Consider the following 20,550-nt stretch of genomic DNA (forward strand, 5'->3'; position numbering starts at 1 on the left):
AATTCAGTATATCTCAGATAGGGCTGGCATTCATTTGTATTCCTTAAAAGGTTCTGGGTTATTCTGATGTGCAACCAGGATGGGACAGCTCTAATAGAAAGCTTTAGTTTACCAAGTACAACTTTTTTTTTTTTTTTAAAGATTTTATTTCTTTATGACAGAGAAGGAACACAAGCGCAGAGAGCTGGAGAGGGAGAATCAGGCTCCCCACTGAGCAGGGAGTCCAATGTGGGCTTGATCCCAGGACACTGGGATCATGACCTGAGCCAAATGCAGATACTTAAAAACTAAGCCACCCTGGCACCCCATAATCTTTTTATTAAAGATTTTACTTATTTATTTTTAAAATATTTTATTTATTTGACAGAGAGATCACAAGTAGGTAGAGAGGCAGGCAGAGAGAGAGGAAGGGAAGCAGGCTCCCTGCTGAGCAGAGAGCCCAATGCGGGGCTCAATCCCAGGACCCTGAGACCATGGAGCTGAAGGCAGAGGCTTAACCCACTGAGCCACCCAGGTGCCCCAAAGATTTTATTTTTTTAAGTAATCTCCACACTTAATGTGGGGCTCAAACTCAACCCTGAGATCAAGGGTCGCATACTGTACTTCCTGAGCCAGCCTAACGTCCCTACCAAGTACAACATTCTTAAAATTATCTTTTTCAACCTTTACAACAACTTAAATAGGTTAACCCCATTTATAGATGAGGAAACTGGGCTCAAGAGTATAAATGAAAAAAGAAAAACAAAAAAAACATAAGTGGCCCAGACGTGTCTCTTTTTTTTTTTTTTAAAGATTTTATTTATTTACTTGAGAGAGAGACAGTGAGAGAGAGCATGAATGAGGAGAAGGTCAGAGAGAGAAGCAGACTCCCCATGGAGCTGGGAGTCCGATGCGGGACTCGATCCCGGGACTCCAGGATCATGACCTGAGCCGAAGGCAGTCGTCCAACCAACTGAGCCACCCAGGCGTCCCCCAGACGTGTCTCTTATGAGAGAAGTGTCTTTTTAGGCATGTCTGCGTGGCTCATTTGGTTGACCATCTATCTGCCTTTGGCTCAGGTCATGATCCCAGAGTCCTGCGATGGAGCCCCGCATCAGGCTCCCTGCTCAACAGGGAGCCAGCACCCCCCCTCTCTCCCCTGCTCCCCCTGCTTGTGCATGCTGTCAAACAAAATCTTTAAAAAAAAAAAAAAAAGTGTCTCTTTAAGGGAGGAGAACCAGAGCCTAGGCTTTTTGGTTTCCAATCCAGTGCTATATTGCCACACTAACTTTTATACTACAGGGGAGGGAAGAAATCGGGCAAGTCAAGCAGGAACTCAAAAGTTTAGACCAAAAGGGGGCTGCTTAAAAACAAAGACCTACTGGAAGATTTGTCCAAACCTCTCATTTAACCCGTAAGAGACAAATTCAGATTATTAAGAAGTTTGTGATTACTTTCCAAGTATGTCTGGCAATCAGCATGGCTATCACTTTGATGACCTCTTACATTTTGAGCCAATCACTTCCCATACATTACCTCATTCAGCCCTCACAACTCTGCAACTGAAATACTATTTTGTCCTTATTTTACAAATGGGAAACTAGCTCTCAGAAAGAAATCCAGATTCAAGCTCTGATTTCTCCAATGGGAACCCGAGATAGCAGCCAACCCACACTGCTTTACCTCCTACTTGATAACTATCTGACTTACAAGGAAGGCACACCTGCTCACTGTCTAGCTCGGTCTGAAGGGTTTTTGTTTTTTAAGTTTTGGGAAAAAAAAATCAAAAATAAAAGTTTTGGAAATTTAGGTCCAGCCTTTTAAGAATGGGCATATTGTAATCCAAACAAGTGGTTAGCACATACAGATGTGATCCATGCCTTCTAGAAGAGAACTTATCTCTGGATTTTCATGAAAACCCAGGAGAGTGGTCAACCAAGAATACAAGCTTCCAACTGCCAGGAAAGGAGGCTACACAATGGAGATACTGAAAAAGGTCTGCCTTGAGGAAGCATGTCTGACATGGGGAGGCCTTCATTCTCGTTTGTTCAAGACTCTATGAGGATCTTGTAAACAGCCATTCTTGAGCCCTCCAAGTGGTGTCTGCATTTGTTGCAGGGATAGATTTACGCAGACAGGTGGAAGAGTCCTGACTTAAGGGTTATAAACAGCTGCAGAGGCCAGGGCTGCTCCGTAGTCTTGGTAGCAAGGGATGTGTCTGTTCCCCACCACCTCAACCATTACCCAGTCTTAGAACAGGCCCTCAAACCGGAGCGACTGTAATTTTGGTCCAGTACGTGCACCACCCATGACAGCTAAATAATATTAAAATGGGAAGAATTTCCAGTCGTTTGAAAAGGGATCATCTTGGCTTGCTTTCTGTTGCTGACTCATAGTGCTGCTGTTTTGAGACTGTCATGTTGCCAAACGGGACACACAGTAGGTATTCAATGAATGTCAGTTTGTGGCAGTAATTTTCATCCCTTGAGCGTGTCTTACTGTCTCTCCATGAGTTAGGCAAGTTAAGTAATGGTAAAGACAAATCTGTCCTCGGCTTGTGGGTTCCAACTCGCCCAGGGCGAGTTTTCCCTAGGTCAGGTAACTTCCTTGAGAGATAGCGAGCACAACTTGTGCCCAGCGCGGGGCAGGTTCGTCCTTTTGTCCAATCATCGCCTAGATTTGGGGATGGGGGAGGGGGAACTTCTAAAGACACCCTGACCAGGAAGGGGGCGGGTTTAGGCTGAGCTGGGGCCACGGCAGCCCGTCGAGGTGCCGCACGATGCTTGGCACTCCAGGGAGCCAATAGGAACGAAAAAGGCTATTTGAATTGGCCAATACCGGCAGGGTGGGGGCGGGCTTTCCCGAGCCTTATAAAGGCTGCGGCCGGCGAGGCAGGCGGTGGCAGAGGTTCCTGCAGCGGTAGCTGGCAGTGGGGTGGGGAGCAGTTCTGCGCCCCTCGGACCCGACCCTTTCAGCGCTCTGCTCCCGCTCCAGCCTACCTCGCTCCTCGGCACCATGACCACCACCACCACCTTCAAGGGAGTCGATCCCAACAGCAGGAATAGCTCCCGGTGAGGCTGCGGGGCCGCACCCGCCCCACGAGGAGCTCGGGGGGCGGGAGCGGGGGCGGGAGGGCGGCTGCCCGGTGGGGCCACTGAGGCCGGGCGGCCGGTCGTTGGCGGTAACGTGCCTCGGGCGCCGCGCTCGTGCCGGGGCGGGCGGCGGGGCTCGGCCGTCGGCTCCGTCTTTGTGCCGTCCCGCAAGCCCGGCGCGCCAGCCCCGCCCGATCCCCGCTCCTCTCCCATTCATTCCTGCCCCCCGAGCGAGGGGTCTGCCGAGAAGGGCCGGGGCTGCTCGCCCTCGCAGTGCTGCGGGATTTTGGTAGTCAGGCCATGCGGAGACGGTTCGCTTCCTTCCCTTTGCGGCGCGGCTGGCCCGACTTCAGGGCGGTGGTCTTGGCCCCCAGGTACTTGGGCAGCCCCCGGGGCGCCCCGATCAGGCCCCATTGTCCCACCCCTGGCCAAGCGCTCATGCCTCTAGCCCGGGGCAGGTGGCGGCCCCGCGCCCGGCGCGGCTGTCACCTCTTGCGGCCGCAGCGATCGAGTCTTGCGGGCTCCTACCCGCTGGGGCCCGCCCGGCAGGTGGCATTTGTGGTCGGGCGGGGCTGGTCACTGCGACCCCCACGCCCGTCCGGGACCCAGCCGTCAGTCCTCTGCGAAGTGCTTCCCCTCCGCTAACAAAGGAAAGACCCCTGCTCCTTCCCCTCCCGCGCCCACCTCCGAATGCGCAGGAGGGGGGGCGGTGAGCCAGTCCGAGCGGGTTTTCTGCGCTCAAACCTTCGGACCTCGGTCTTTGCAGCCCACCTCTTTCCCTTCCCCCTTTGACGTTCGCCAAATGAGTTCGTCGCTGGCCCGGGTTCCCGAGCTGGAGGAGGTTTCCTGTTCTTGGGCGGGGCCGGAGACATCCATTGTCTCTTCCGTACTGTCTCCACCTGGGAAGCCAGGGCCTTTCTGGCCAGTCTTGCTACAGCATTGGGGGAAGAGGACACTGGGTGTTTGGACTGGAACCCTTTTCCAAGCCCTTGCCTGACTTGGTGGAAGGGTCTGTAACCGGTGGAAGGTGTCCACATTGTCTCGGCTAATTGCACGCTGTTCTTTTAAGGTGGATACAGACATTTCTGGGATCCTGCTCAAGGCTTGTAGGAAGCTTAGGTTCCACTTTTTCTGGGCATCTGTTCTTCATGGATCACGACCTGCTGTCGTGTGCGACCAGCCTTGGGGTCCTGGGCAAGTGGCACAAAGGGAGCCATTTTGTGGGGCTAAGAAGACGGCTGTGAAATAGTGCTTCACCGGGGTTCGAGAACTTGGGGACAAAAAACTGGGCTCAGCAGTGAGTCTTGGGCGGGAGGTTGACATCCCTTTTCAACTCATTCCTTTCCCTTATACAATGTGGAAAAGAGTGGGAAAGATTTAAAAAACTATAAATTGGTTGGTCCTGGCAGGTTGGCAACCTTGATTAGGACAGACCTATGAAAATACTGGTCACTCCCTCTTCTGTTGTCATCCTTGCAATGAGATCATTTTTTTCAGAGGGCACTGGAACACACTGAACCTTGGTTTTTCTTTTGTGCCATGTGGTCAACTTTGTGCTGGTCAGACTGTAGTGATTGGAATGTGAAAATCGACACATTATGTAAAAAAAATCAGGTATTATCTTTTGGGGTTAAGTTCTGTTTAGTGCTTCATAAAGAATTTCAGTAACCAGGTCAAATGAATCCTCATGCTAGTTTTTTGATATGTATATTGGAAATGGGAGACAGGAGTGATTTTTGTTTGTTTGTTTTGCAGAATAAATGTTTTCATTCACCTTTTGTCATCAGTTTCCCTCCCATATTGTGATCTCAGGACTAGAGCTTTGTCCTTGTGTTTACTTCTTACCTTTCCTTCTTCTGTAATCTCACCGAATTCTCCACTTGTTTCTGCAGTAACATTTTCCTGGCTCCATAAGCACATTATACATTTAGGCTAGTAGGGGAATGATCTGCAAAGATCACGTGCGAACTCTGAGGTTTAAAGAAAGAAGAAAGAAAAAGTAATTTTTAAAAAATTGCTGTCCATAGTTCATGGGCACATTTTTGTTGAATCTCAAATATGTAATCCTGGGTTAGTTCAGAAAGAATAGGAGGATCTTAAAAAATTAAACGGAAATAATTTCTGTCTTATGATCCAAATCCTTTGTTTGGGGATGTCTCACTGTTACAAATGGGCTCTACAACAATGACGTCATTGGAGTAGGTATTACCTGCTATTGCGGGAGGAACACAGACCTTTAAAAAAGTTGGGTGCTCAGAGCTTTGACTTTCTTTTTAAGCTGGTGTTTGGGTGCTAGTATTCTTTTTTTTTTTTCAACACCCCCAAATATTTCCCAGCCTGTTAGGGTTCTGGAGATTTTCATCTTGGTAAAATCATGAGGGTTTAATTATGGAAAGGAAAAAAAAAATCATTCTAATCTCTAGGGAGTGAAGGGGATGATATTGAAGCAAGTTAATTTTGATTTTATTTCAGGTGTCTTTGTTGATTTGGGGAACAAGGGATAAAAAGCTGGTTGCTTCAAACTTTACCATGAGAGAAAGCCTATTAAGAATTTATAACACACCTTTAATTATGATTTAAGCAGCTTAATTAAATAAACCTACAATTATCATCTTTATAAAATGTATGCCTGGATATACTTGCCTTTTTTTTTTTTTTTTTTTTAAAGATTTATTTATTTGAGAGACAGCGAGAGCGAGTGGGCAGAGGGGTAGATGGAGAGGGAAAGAGGGCATTTCAAGCAGATTCCCTGCGGGGTACGGAGCCAGATATGGGGCTCAGTCCCACAACCCACGAGACCATGACCAGAGCTGAAACAAAGAGTCAGAGGCTTAACCAACTGAGCCATTAAAAGCGAGCCTGTTGAATTAGATAGAACAGAGCCCAGCAAACTATCACCCAAGGGCCAAATGCCGCAGGTGCCTGATTTTTAATATTCATAAATGGGTGTAAAAAAAAAAAGATTCATTTCTTGACTTGTGGAAATTACATGAAAATCAAATGCAATGTTTGTAAATAAAGTTTGATTTGAACAGAGCTGTGCTCCTTCGTTTTAAGATTGTCTGTGGCTGCCTTTGTGCGACATGACAGAGCTGAATAGTTCCGAAGACCACATGACTCATGGGTGCCTGGGTGGCTCAGTCATTAAGCCTCTGCCTTTGGCTCAGGTCATGATGCCAGGGTCCTGGGATCGAGCCCCACATCGGGCTCCTGCTCAGTGGGGAGCTGCTTCTCCCTCTCCCATTCCCCCTGGTTGTATTCTTTCTTTCTTTCTTTCTTTTTTTTTTTTTTAAAGATTTTATTTATCTATTTGACAGAGAGATCACAAGTAGGCAGAGAGGCAGGCAGAGAGAGAGGGAGAGCCCTGCATCGGGCTCGATCCTGGGACCCTGGGATCATGACCTGAGCCGAAGGCAGAGGCTTTAACCCACTGAGCCACCCAGTCGCCCCGGTTGTATTCTTTCTCTCTCTCTGTCAAATAAACAAATAAATTCTTGGGGGGAAAAAAAGACTGCATGACCCACAGGCCAAAGACATTTACTTTCTCGGGCACTTGACACCATTAGGAGAGGATCTGCCATCCTTTCCTCCAGGTAGACCCGACCCTCTTTGAGCCTATGGAGGGTTCTACTGATGGACTTCACGGAGGACGTGGAGGTTTAAGAGATGGGCTAGGTTTTGAAGAGTCCTTGAAAAAAGGGTAGAGAGTGCTCTAGGCCGTAGTAAAAGTGGGAGTAAATACTTCAAAGTGGAGATTAACCAACTATTCAGGGAAAGGTGAGGAAAGGGGCTTGGCTGGATTGGTGAAGAAGGTAAGATCTAGATAAGATGGCGAGCCCTGCTGTTGGTCACATCTCCTCAGTCCCGCCTGGGCTTTTTTTTTTTTTTTTTTTTTTTTTAAAGATTTTATTTATTTGACAGACAGAGATCACAAGTAGGCAGAGAGGCAGGCAGAGAGAGAGGGGGAAGCAGGCTCCCTGCTGAGCAGAGAGCCTGATGCGGGCCTTGATCCCAGGACCCTGGCATCATGACCTGAGCCGAAAGCAGAGGCTTTAACCCACCGAGCCACCCAGGTGCCCCCGGCTGGGCTTAACCGAGGCTTGCTCCTGCTAGTTTGCGGGGAGGAGGAACAAGGTAGGAAGGGGTGCGGCGTTAGGGAGCGCAGGCCAGGGTCCGCTGCAGGCGGGGGAGCAGAGGGCCAGGGTTTCTGTTGCAAGATGCGAGGGCACAGGGGTGCACACAGACAAGCACATGCTGAGGCCAGGGGGAAAGCTAGGACTGTTGATAGGAGTGTCCGGGAATTCCGGAAACCAGAAGCTGCCATTAAAAGAATTTTAGACTGGAGCTCCTGCTCAGTTGGTGGAACCTGGGACTCCTGATCTTGGGTTTGTGAGTTCAAGCTCCACGTTGAGTATAGAGATTACTTAAAAAAAAAAAAAAAATCTTAGGGGCGCCTGGGTGGCTCAGTGGGTTAAGCCGCTGCCTTCGGTTCAGGTCATGATCTCAGGGTCCTGGGACCGAGCCCCGCATTGAGCTCTCTGCTCAGCAGGGAGCCTGCTTCTCCCTCTCTCTCTGCCTGCTTCTCTGCCTACTTGTGATCTTTCTCTGTCAAATAAATAAATAAAATCTTTAAAAAAAAAATAAAATAAAATGGGGCCCCTACGTGGCTCAGTGGGTTAAAAGTCTCCCTGCGACTCAGGTCATGATCCCAGGATCCTGGGATCGAACCCCACGTGGGGCTCCTTGCTCAGCAGGGAGCCTGCTTCTCACTTTGCCTGCCGCTCCCCCAATTGTGCTCTCTATCAGATAAATAAAATCTTAAAAAGAAGAATTTTAGATTAATGGCAATCCAGAAGAATATGAAGTATAAAACAGGACACTGAAATTCATCTGAAAGCACAAACCCTGGATAACACTGTGGTGTTTGTGCTTTTAGTTCTGATGCAGTATCTTGTAGCTGTCTGTGTTCCAGGTTCTGTTCTAGGCAGAGTCTATAGGCTATCCTTAGAATAGCCTTACAAGGCAGCTACTGTGAACCTCTTCTCTTTGCAGAGAAAACCAGAGCATAGAGAGAGGGTAAGCAGTTTTCCCAAGGTCACACAGCTAGATAAGTGTATCTCTCAGTATATACATTGTTCTATGTAACACGTGATTGCCCTTCTGTTATCCAACGTTTTTCATTCACTGTGTTTTGAATAACTTCTGACATCTACCAGTGAAGGTAAATCTGACCCTGATGTATACAGCTTTCTGTTGTATGGACATGCTTGGATAACTAAACCCCCTACTAAGGGCCAGTTAGGGTATTACCAATTTTATTTATAGAGTAACATTTTTATAGGAGTGTCCTTGTACATATTTCTGGTTATCCGATAAGGATAATTTCTGGAAGTAGAAATGCCAGTTCATATAAAAAGCCAACAGTTGACATATGCTATCAAAATATCCTTTAGAAAGCTTGTACAAATTTGGGGCATCTGGGTGGCTCAGATGGTTAAGCGTCAGCCTTCGGCTCAGGTCATGATCTCAGGGTCCTGGGATCGAACCCTGCGTTGGGCTCCCGGCTCAGCGGTGAGTTTGTTTGTCTTTCTCCCTCTGCCTGCCCTCCTGCTTGTGCTTCTCGCTGTCTCTGTCTCTCTCTCAAATTAATAAAAAAATATTTTTTTAAAAGAAAGTTCGTAGAGATTTATACTCTCATACTTTAATTAATGCTGGAAATTGTCATTTTTTCATATTTACCAGTCTAATAAGCAAAATACATATCCCTTTGTTTTATTTATTCTTATTTTTATTTTTAAAAATTTTTAAAGATTTTATTTATTTATTTGACAGAGATCACAAGGAGGCAGAGAGGCAGGCAGAGAGTGAGGTGGGGAAGCAGGCTCCCTGCTGAGCAGAGAGCATGATGGGGGCTTGATCCCAGGACCCTGAGCTCATGACTTGAGCCAAAGGCAGAGGTTTAACCCACTGAGCCACCCAGGCGCCCCTATCCTTTTTAAAAATTTCACTTATTTGCTAGTGGGATTGCATTTTTAATGTTTTTTTTTTTTTAATAGATTTTATTTATTTATTTGACAGAGAGAAATCACAAGCAGACGGAGAGGCAGGTAGAGAGAGAGGAAGGGAAGCAGGCTCCCTGCTGAGCAGAGAGCCCGATGCGGGACTCGATCCCAGGACCCTGAGATCATGACCTGAGCCGAAGGCAGCGGCTTAACCCACTGAGCCACCCAGGCACCCTGCATTTTTAATGTTTAGAGGCTACCCACATTTTTAAATTGCCTGTTAGTATTTTTTGTCCCATTTTCCTCTTGTGATTCCTCTACTTTTTTTATTTTTAAGTAATCTCTACACCCAACATGGGGCTTGAACTCACAACCCCAAGATCGACAGTCACACGATCAACTGACTGAGCTAAACAGGCGCCCCTCTTCTGCTTTAAAGATTTGTTTATTTTAGAGACAGAAGAAGTGCACGCGTGACTGGGGGGAGGGGCAGAGGGAGAGGGTGAGAATCCTCAAGCAGACCCTGCTGAGCGTGGGCTCAGGGGCTCTATCCCACGACCCTCAGATCATGGCCTGAGCTGAAACTGAGTCGGACACTTAACCGTCTGAGCTGCCCAGGCGTCCCCAGTGGCAGTCTTTTTGGGAGAAAACTCCTGACAGAATTCTGAGGAGAAACTGACAGACTCTTCATTGTAGTAGGAATTGTTAATAGATTCTCTCCTTAAGTGATAAAACATACTTAAAAATCAGTAGATTAGAACAACTCACAGTTAGCAGGCTTTATCCTAGTAGATCTATAGAACATTGGCAAATACACGTTCTTTTCAAGCATATATAGATTTCTTAAGTTGACCACATATTAGGCTTTAAAAGCACCTTTCCTCAAATTTCAAAGGACTCATGTCATACAGGCAGTTGTCTGTGTTATAGTTAAAAGCTAGAAATTAATAAACCAAAAAAACCCCTATATTTGGAAACATAAATGTACTCTTCAATGATGTATGCGCTGAAGGAAAAAATAATGGAAGTGAGAAAACATTTAGCATGCAACAGTAGTTTTTAAAAAATCAAGACTTAGAATGCCCTTAGAGGGGTACTTAGAAGGGAATTTACCCCATAAGTGTTTAATTTTTCCTTCGTTTTCTAATGTAAGGAGCTGTATGCAAATGAAAACTGTTATTTATTTGGAAACTTGGATGACATGGACATCCTCCTGTAAAAATATTTCTCAAACTGATTAAGAAGAAGGAGACCAGACTACTCCTATCCCCAATAACGGAATAGAATCAGTAGTTAGAAAATCATCCCGTAAGACCATGTCCATTTCTCTTTCTGAGTAGTGACGGGACAAGTTAAATTGAGTTCTTCCAGGGAGGAAGCACATTGATCAATCCAAGACAGGACGCTCTGGAAATGTCCAAGTGCTGGGTTTCATTGCTGAACTGAAAGCTGTAGAGGGTGTCCAGTGGTGCCTGGTAATCGAAGATGCTGGGAGTCTTACGCCCGTGTCTCTTGTGGACTTCCTCCTGTGGCTGGTCCCTTGTCATTACTAGTGAGAACACTGCGTGCCTTACAGGTGTGTAAATGCGGCTCGCTGGTGACACCAAGACAGGAGGAGACTATCATCAGCTCTCCTTGGGTTTCCAAAATGATCAACTTTTACATGTATACTCTTGCGTTTTTAGTTTTGTTGAAAATAAAAGTGGAAGTGCGTTATGAATACATAAATAAAGAGATGTGCTTCCAAACTTCTTTGCAAATATATCCAGCCACGCCCATTAGGCGAGGTCTGGTAGGTCTTTGTTAAAAGGGGACATGAACCAGGCTGTTTCAGCTGCTTTGGGCATCAGACAACCTTACTGCAAATATTAAGTCTTTTTATTGAGAATAGTTGACAATACAGTATTATATTAGTCTCAGGTGTACACCATACAGCGTTCGACAATTCTATACACTATGAGATGCCCACCCTGGTGAGTGCTGTCACCGTGGGTCCCCACACAAATCTGTTACAACATTATTGAGTATATTCCCTTTGCTGTACTTTTTATCCTGTGACTTGTTTATTTCATACCTGGAAACTGGAACCTCTTAATCCCCTCCCCGTCGTTTATCTATTCCCCCCCACCCTGGCCTCTCTGGCCAGTTTGTTCTCTGTGTTTGTGAGTCTGTTTCTGGGGTTTTTGTGTTTGTTCATTTGGTTTGTTTTTTTAGGTTCCACATGAAGTGAAGCCATGTAGTATTTGTTTCTGTCTGACTTAGTTCATTTAGCATCATATCCTCTGCATCCTTCCATGTTGTCTCCAGTGGCAAGGTTTCATTCTTGTTTATGGCTGCGTAATACCCCACTGTGCATCTGTCTGTACCAGATCTGCTTTATCCATCTATCAGTGGACACTTGGGTTGCTTCCATACCTTGGCTGTTGTAAATAATGCTGCAGTAAACTTAGGGGTGCATATATTTTCCAAATGAGTGTTTTTGTTTTCTTCCGGTAGATATCCAGAGTGGAATTACTGGGTCATATGGCATTTCTATTATCAGTTTTTTCAGGACCCTCCATATTGTTTTCCACCGTGGCTGCATCAATTTACATTCCCACCAACCACCATGCGTGAGGGTTCCTTTCTCTCCACATCCTTGTCAACACTGTTGATTCTTGTCTGTCTACGACTGTCCATTCTAACTGGTGTGATCCAGTGCCGAATTTATACCATGATGAATCAATTCCTCTCCCTTATTGGGGGCGGGGTAGGAGGAACAAATGGGTGAGAGAAATGAAATGAAAGGGGTTTGAAGACATTTATGCCGAGAAGTCTTTGGTATGACCTGAAATGGATGTTTTGCCATTATTCCAAGGGTTTTGCGGCCTCCAGGCGGTGGATCCAATTTTTCATTAGGCTTTGATGAACCAACAGAACAGCCTGTGAGGAGGAACAAAATGGCATCTAGCATCTTCGGGACACCTGAGGAAAATCCTCCTTCCTGGGCCAAGTCGGCAGGTACTGCTTATATCGGTGGTCACTGGTCAAAAGGGACAGACCCAGCATGAGTAACTACAGTTGGTTTTCTGTGAGGAGCAAAATCCAGCTCAACCATAATGAGATCAACAACAGTTAAAGCTTGTCAGTGGAGGAAGGACTGGGACCAAAAAGTCTCGAGGGGTCGGAATAGGGACTGGGGTCAAATTGGGTTATTTGGTGGGATTTTTAAGCTCTCAGTTAACCCTCCTAACAGTGTTAGCTCATTTTGTATATGAGACTAACACGAACATCACTCATGAAAGCAGTGTTTTTGCTTTAGTTCTGTCCGTTCCTCAAGAAAGTGTGATTTAATTTAGGTGCCAAGTCTAGTGGTGGCCGACAGGATTCTGAGTCATCTGGACCCCAGAGAAGGAACTCTTCTGAAGCGAACGCTGGAGACTTCTTAGATCTGAAGGTCAGTGTGACAACACGGGACAAGGGCTTTGAGGTTAATACAGTTTAGAAATTCACTTCTCTCCTGTTGTACTAAGAGCGTCAGTTCTGCCACTGGAGTCTGACATAATTAGGAGAGGGACGGAGGCCATATTGGGAATGGAAGATCGATAAAGAATAAAGTCGGAAAAGTGAGGTGACGTGATCTGAGTCTGTTCAGATGTCTCTTCTATCAGTAGGATTAGTCTCTCTCCTTCACTGTTGATTTCGGGAACTAATGGAGCACACTTACTTCCTACGTAACTCATATGTAGTAGCATTTGTGACTTCAGAGATTGTTCCTGTTGTTGGCAAACATTGCCCTGTTGTTCTGAGCTGAACTGCACAAGACTCCAGCCTGGGCTTTACCCTCAGTTGTTTGCAGAGGACCATGGTCCCAGTGCCCCCAGGGATGTGTCTGGAAGCAGGGACCTCAGAGCACACACAGGCATCAGCGATGCAAGTGTGGAAAGACCTGTGTGGGGCTTTGGAATTTATAGAGGCCCTTCAACAGCTAGATAAAGAGAAAGGAGAGAGAATATGGAAGGATAAATTTTACCAGTTTCCCATTCTGATTAAAGGATCCTCTGAAATCCTAATTGATATTAGGTCACTGACGTAAATGTTCACGTTTTTTGGTGTGTTGGATATTGCTGGCACTGGGGCAACCTGTCATGTAGCATTTTTGTTCAGCGTTGTCCAAAAGTAAGTACAAGTCGTAATGGAATCGTGTTGCGGCCTGACCCTGAACTTGACTGCATCAAAATGAAATTTCATATTTGGTTTCAAACAGATAGTACCCTGTCAGAACCGTGACTGCTTTATTTGCTTGTTATAAAATTAAAATCTGGAGTAAATTTTTAGGGGCACCCGGCTGGCTCAGTCAGAGGAGCATGTGACTCTGGATCTCAGGGTCATGAGTTTGAGCCCCATGTCAGCTATAGAGATTACTAAAAAGTGCTCGCTTCGGCAGCACATATACTAAAATTAGAGATTACTAAAATAATAATAATAATAATACTTAATTAAATAAAAATAAAAACTGAACTAAACTTTAAATTTCTTTTCTTTTCCAGGGAGAAGGCGACATTCATGGTGAGTCCTCCCGAAGCCCTGGTTTCTGGTTCTGTAAATGGTTTTTAGCATAGATTGGAATTTGAAATTGAAATTGTGTCTTGGGGAAAAAGAGACTGGGGAGTGAAACCTGGCTTTGCCCCAAGCGCCTGCGCGCACTGGCTTTGGAGGAAAGAAAAATGAAACCGGGAAGTTAGTGAGCACGGCCGCATGTGTATCTGCTGCGGTGAGCACCATGTCAGAAATGCCGCAGGGACAGGAAACGGAGTCTTTCACTTATATGTGTCTGGTAGTCAGGCTGGTGTCTGGTAGTCTTTTTTTTTTTTTTTTTAAGATTTTATTTATTTGACAGATGGAGATCACAAGTAGGCAGAGAGGCAGGCAGAGAGAGAGGAGGAAGCAGGCTCCCCACCCAGGAGAGAGCCCCATGTGGGGCTCGATCCCAGGACCCTGGGATTATGACCTGAGCCGAAGGCAGAGGCTTAACCCACTGAGCCACCCAGGAGCCCCAGCATCTGTTACTCTTAATGAGAGCTTTTTAGTAATAAGTGCTGGCATTTCAAGCTTGGCCTACAACGTTTAATGACCAAGTTTGTTTGATTTTTATGCTCAGGTGCTTATTTAGCAAGACACGGGTACCTCTGTGATCTTACAGATGATGACTTAGGGGGCAGATGTAAATTCTCAGCATCCATGTTACCAATTATATGTGGAAATGAGCTATAATCATTTATTTAATGATAGTCAATCTTTGAAGTATTTATTGAATCTTCCTTAACAAGTGCCAGAGAATTACTTCGTGTAATGAAAGCCTCGTGTGTGTCAGGCAGTAGGAATCGGGTGAAAGTTGACTCAGTGAAATGCAGCCGCCGGAAGGCCTTGTCTGGTCCAGAAGGAAGAGGCTGCTTCCTCGGGACCTCTTCCTCCCATTACACTCTGTGAGAACAGGTTTAAGAACCAGATTCCTCTCCTGCCCTCTCTCTCTCCCCTCCCCTCCCCTTTTTCTTTCCTCTCTTCTCTTCTTTTCCTAAAGATTTTATTTATTTATTTATTATTTTTAAATTTTTAAAAAAAGATTTTATCTACTTCTTTGACACAGAGAGAGATCATAAGCAGGCAGAGAGCCCGATGCGGGGCTCGATCCCAGGACCCTGAGATCATGACCTGAGCTGAAGGCAGAGGCTTAACCCACTGAGCCACCCAGGCGCCCCTTATTTATTTATTTTAGAGAGACAGAACACGAGTGGGGGCGGGGGGGGGGCAACAGAGGGATGGGGGAGAAGCAGACTCCCCGCTGGGCAGGGAGCCCGATGCAGGGCTCGATCCCAGGACTCTGGGATCATGGACCTGATCTGAAGTCAGAGGTCCCTCCAGGCGCCCCTCGGACAGGGTTTCTTGGTGGGCGTGGAGGGAGAAGGATCTCCTGAACCCTTGTGAGCGTTACCAGGGTTTCTCCTCAGTGCACGAGTCACTTTCTCACTGGACTGAAGAGGTTATTGTTCGTGTCCAGTGTGTTCCGTCTGCAGAGACTCTTCTGGAGGTAAAGAAATCTTCAGGCCTTTTCAGTTTTGCTGCTTTTCGTGTTCTGAAGTACTTCTCATCAGACCTGACTTAGCAAGAATCATCTTTAGTCCCTACTTTTGGACAGGAGATAGAGTTAGCAATCTGGGGAGCCTGAAGAAATATGTGAGAGCCCCTGATGAAGTTAGGAAAAAATGTGTCATTTCTCCTGCTAATAATGACTCCTCTCTCACCCCCGTTCAGCTTGTTAGAGATTCTTCAGGTAAACAGCACCCTGAGTTGTGTAGTCGGACAGTCTTTACTTTGAGTTCGTTTGTCATGAAATGACAAGGGCATAACGATTCAAGATCCGCCTGGTGGGGAGAAGTCAACCCCAGTCCTGTTGCCAGGTTTGCTTCAAAGTCAAGCTACTCTGCTCAGTTTATTTTTTTCTTTGTTCCTACTCAGTTTAAATAAGACAGATTTTTGGGGGGTAGAAGGAAAATTGCCTTCCTTTTTCGGGGAATGAAATACAGCAATGGCTAAAGGGAGCACGTGGGAAATCTGCAGCAGAGGGAGAAGGTCCATGGGATTTAGGTCGAAGTGTTTCCCGCCTTTAGGCAAGTTAGACAGCCTGCTGCACTTCTCGACGCTCTAATTCTTTCATCCTTATAATAAGCACTTTATCATTTACTCTGATGTGTCCGTTCACTGAGCTCATTGATGTGCCGAGGAAGAAAGACAAGTCAGGAGTATATAAGTTAGCTATTCTAGTAGACATGTTTGTGTTTAAAGTCCCATTTTTCAGTTATTAGATTCAACGGACAGAAGCTTTCTCTGTCAGGTCCTCTGTAAGTTTCTTTTCTTTTTTTAAAGATTTTATTTATTTATTTATTTGGCAGAGACATAGAGATCAAAGTAGGCAGAGAGGCAGGCAGAGGGAGAAGGAGAAGCAGGCTCCCCGCTGAGCAGAGAGCCCCATGCGGGGCTCGATCCCAGGAACCTGAGACCATGACCTGAGCCAAAGGCAGAGGCTCAACCCACTGAGCCACCCAGGCGCCCCTCTGTATAAGTTTCTAAAGCCTTATTCTCAGTTCCTGTACTTGTGTCATTATAGACTAAAGGGATGGAGTAACAGACTAGCCTCATTCTTTCTGGCTGGAGTAGTTCTGAGTAGACAAAGGAGCATTTAAATTAAATTAAGAATTGTTTATTCTTCGTATGTGCTTTTTTTTTTTTTTTTTCTTTCTTGGCATATTATCTAGTCATGAAAGACAAAACTGTTCCCTTAATAATGAAAGACAGACATAAGATTGGTGGGTGTGAGCTTGATTTATCTAAAAATCATTTTATGGAGGGGCTCCTGACTGGCTCTGTGAGTGGAGCATGAGACTCCTGATTTCAGGGTCATGAGTTCGAGCCCCCACATTGGGCATGGAACCTACCTAAAATTTATAAATAAATAAAATGAAATAAATAGTTTAATGGAGGGGCACCTGGCTGGTTCAGTCTGTGAAGCATAGAACTCTTGATCGTGGGGTTGTGAGGTCAAGCCCACTTTGGGTGTGGAGATCACTTTAAAAAGAGTCTTAAAGCAGTGCCTGGGTGGCTCAGTGGGTTAAAGCCTCTGCCTTCGGCTCAGGTCATGATCCCAGGGTCCTGGGATCGAGCCCCACATGGGGCTCTCTGCTCAGCGGGGAGCCTGCTCCCCCCTACCTCTGCCTGCCTCGCTGCCTACTTGTGATTTCTCTATGTCAAATAAATAAATAAATAAATAAAATCTTAAAAAAGGTAAAAATAAAAATCATTTTATGAAAATAAATGACCACGGTAGGGCTGCAAGGTAATGAGCTGTGTCCTTTGGAAGTACTCCTAATTGCCTGATGCAGACAGACAACGGGAGCTGTTGGAGCCTGGGTACTGGTGAGGCCAACTTCTAGCAGCACCAAGAAAATTGCTTAACTCCATAGGCTGGCTCAGGTGGAGTTATGCTCTGTAATCATCCATCTTGGGTTGTTTCAGAATGTCGGGTTTTGGGTTTTGTTTGTATTTACAGTAAATGGGACATATTTAAGAGATACTTATTTGTGCAACAAGAGTGTGGCAACGGGAAACGGAGGGGGGTGGGGTGACCCTTTCTCGCTCCATTGTTGTTTGTCAGGACTGTCAATTTGGAAAGCTTCAGACTGATTTTTTTTTTAATATTTTATTTATTTATCAGAGAGAGAGAGAGGGGTGGAGAGCGAGCACAGGCAGACAGAGTGGCAGGCAGAGGCAGAGGGAGAAGCAGGCTCCCTGCCGAGCAAGGAGCCCGATGTGGGACTCGATCCCAGGACGCTGGGATCATGACCCGAGCCGAAGGCAGCTGCTTAACCAACTGAGCCACCCAGGCGTCCCTTCAGACTGATTTTTACTGCTGGTTGATGATAGTATAGAACATTGTATGTGTTATGTTACCTCTATAGAAAGTTCCAAATGTTTATAAAAGGTAATGTCAAAAGCAGCAGTAGCATATTTCTGAGGTTTTCTTCTCTTTTTTTTAGGATTTTATTTATTTATTTGAGAGAAAAAAAGTACGAGCAGGGGGGTGGGGGAGAGGGAGACACAGTCTCCCCGCTGAGCAGACCCAAACTGAAGACAGACACTTAGCCTGCTAAGCCACCCAGGACCCCCTATTTGAGTTTTTTGTTGTTGTTGTTTTTTCTATTTGAGTTTTTTTTTGTTGAGTTTCCAATCTTAGACCTCTTCCTCCTTGGACTTCTCAGTATCAAAGTTGGCCAAATTAAAACTTGGTACAAGGGGTTTCAGGAACATGAACTTTTAATGGTTAGTCTTTGAAGGACTTAAAGTACATTTCTTGGGGCGCCTGGGTGGCTTATGATCTCTCTCTCTCTGTCAAAAAAAAAAAAAAAGAAAGAAAGAATATGCACCTGAATTGAATTTGATGTTTTAACACCGAAATGAGGCCCAGCATTTTGCAGTCACTTTTTTTTTTTTTTTTTTTTTTTTTTTTTTTTTTTTTAAAGATTTTATTTATTTATTTGACAGAGAGAAATTACAAGTAAGCAGAGAGGCAGGCAGAGAGAGGAGGAAGCAGGCTCCCTGCTGAGCAGAGAGCCCGATGCGGGACTCGATCCCAGGACCCTGAGATCATGACCTGAGCCGAAGGCAGCGGCTTAACCCACTGAGCCACCCAGGCGCCCTTGCAGTCACTTTTTAATTTTTTAATTAATCTTTAAGATCTTATTTATTTATTTGACAGAGAGTAGGCAGAGAGAGTGGGGGGGAAGCAGGCTCCCTCCTGAGCAGAGCCTGATGCAGGGCTCGATCCCAGGACCCTGAGATCATGACCTGAGCCAAAGGCAGAGGCTTTAAGCCACTGAGCCACCCAGGCGCCCCTGCAGTCACTTTTGACTTGGAACAAAGATTTTTCCAAAAAAGAAAGAAAGAAAGAAAGAAAGAAAAGAAAAAGAAAACAAACAAACAAACTTTTCCAAGTTTGGAAACTGCCTCACCCAGGTGCTCCAGTCTGGCAAATTTTAAAGTGAAGTGATTACTAAATGGTTGGTGTGCAAAGCCGTGTCGGGCTCTGTGCCTAAGCAGGCAGCCTGCTTGAGCATTCTCTCTCTTCCTCTCCCTCTGCCCCTTCCCCTGCACTCTCTCTCTCTCTCTCAAATAAATAAACCTTAAAAAAAACAAAAAAGGGCGCCTGGGTGGCTCAGTGTATTGGGCCGCTGCCTTCGGCTCAGGTTGTGATCTCAGGGTCCTGGGATCGAGTCCCACGTTGGGCTCTCTGCTCGGCAGGGAGCCTGCTTCCCTCTCTCTCTGCCTGCCTCTGCCTACTTGTGATCTCTGTCTGTCAAATAAATAAATAAAATCTTTAAAAAAAAAAACGCACAAAAAACCCAAAATACATCTTCCTGTTTGTGTATACTTTAGAAAAGAACACACAGGAGCGCCTGGGTGGCTCGTGGGTTAAAGCCTCTGCCTTCGGATCGGATCATGATCCCAGGGTCTTGGGATCGAGCCCCGCAACGGTCTCTCTGCTTGGCAGTGAGCCTGCTTCCCTTCCTCTCTCTCTGCCTGCCTCTCTGCCTACTTGTGATCTCTCTCTGTCAATAAATAAAAATTAAAAAAAAAAAAATTAAAAAAAAAAAAAGAACACACATAGAAAAGCGCCTGGGTACAAATATGACAAAAAGACTGACGGTGGTTGGTTTTGGGTTATGGGGACATAGTTGAACGATTGTTGCCTTCTTTAGGTATGATTTGTTATCTCTGTGTATGCTTTGATACCTCTAGGTATGATCTGAACCATCCTTCAAGAAAATCTTAAGATTCTTCATTCTACCTAGAAATAATTATTAGCCCTAAGTTTCTTCTGTTTTCCTAGAAAACGTGGACACAGACTTGCAGGCCAGCCTGGGGCAGAGCGAGGAGAAGCCTGTGCCCGCTGCCCCTGTGCCCAGTCCAGTGGCTCCGGCCCCAGTGCCATCCCGAAGAAATCCCCCTGGTGGCAAGTCCAGCCTCGTCCTGGGTTAGCTCCGATTCTCTTGAACTCTTGTCGTTTTGTTTGTTTTTGTTTCCTCCATGCTTGTGAACTGCACAACTTGAGCCTGACTGTACATCTTTTGGATTTGTTTCATTAAAAAAGAAGCACTTTATGTACTGCTGTCTTTTTTTTTCTCCCCCCCCCCCCCCAAAGAACAGGTTTCTCTCTCTCTGTCCTGATTCCTCTGGGTCTGTAGGCCATGGCATGAGTGTTTTCTAGTAGTAGATTGGAGGGAAAGTTTTGTGACACTTAGTACAGTGTTTTTAAGAACAATTTGGTTCCAAATGTGTTAGAGGATCTTTTGTACTGAGGTTTTTAAAACCCTTTTCTTGTCAGCTTTACTTGGGTTGACCAAGCCTTGATTGGACAGACCAGTGAACAGTCCACAGGCACCGTTCCTTCAGGCCCCCAAACACAGGGTTGTCTTTACGCCAAACCTCCTCATTGTTGGCCTACCTTGTCAGTGGCCTTTGCTAAAAGCATCTCCCTGTGCCATATGGAACAGTAGAGGCCTGCGCCTCATATGCCTTGCTGCCTGCCAAGCAAAAAACTGCCTTTTTCATTTTTGAACCTTAAGAGATAAGCCAGATACTAACTCAACTAATGACGAGCTAAGCCCGCTGCTCTCACGCAGAGGAAGGCTTCCATGTACGCTCAAGCTGACAGATTCCAAGTGGTAAGCAAAGCAAGGGCGGTGACCACACAGAAGTGGGTCTTTGTGGTAAACAGACCCCAAGGGGGCAATGCTCTTCTTCGGTAACTTGAAGCTGTGTGCATGATGCTGGTGCTTGACCTTGAACTGAAGTATCCTTAAAATGTGTGTTGTACTTCACAATCCTGGACTGTTGCTTAAAGTAAACAATGTACCAATTTTGAAACATTGTGTCCTGTGTCATCT

General features: G+C 45.8%; 1 protein-coding gene across 1 annotated transcript; it reads left to right on the plus strand.

Annotated features, from left to right (window-relative positions):
- The first annotated feature begins 2,841 nt into the window (after positions 1–2,841).
- JPT1 (Jupiter microtubule associated homolog 1) lies at positions 2,842–19,764 on the plus strand. The gene is made up of 5 exons (XM_059147959.1): positions 2,842–3,050; positions 11,931–12,073; positions 12,412–12,509; positions 13,603–13,621; positions 19,494–19,764. The coding sequence occupies exons 1-5, from the start codon at positions 2,995–2,997 to the stop codon at positions 19,640–19,642; spliced, it is 465 nt and encodes a 154-aa protein (XP_059003942.1). The 5' UTR covers positions 2,842–2,994; the 3' UTR covers positions 19,643–19,764.
- Positions 19,765–20,550: the final 786 nt, after the last annotated feature.

This window comes from Mustela lutreola, chromosome 15, assembly GCF_030435805.1.
Source record: "Mustela lutreola isolate mMusLut2 chromosome 15, mMusLut2.pri, whole genome shotgun sequence".
NCBI lineage: Eukaryota > Metazoa > Chordata > Mammalia > Carnivora > Mustelidae > Mustela > Mustela lutreola.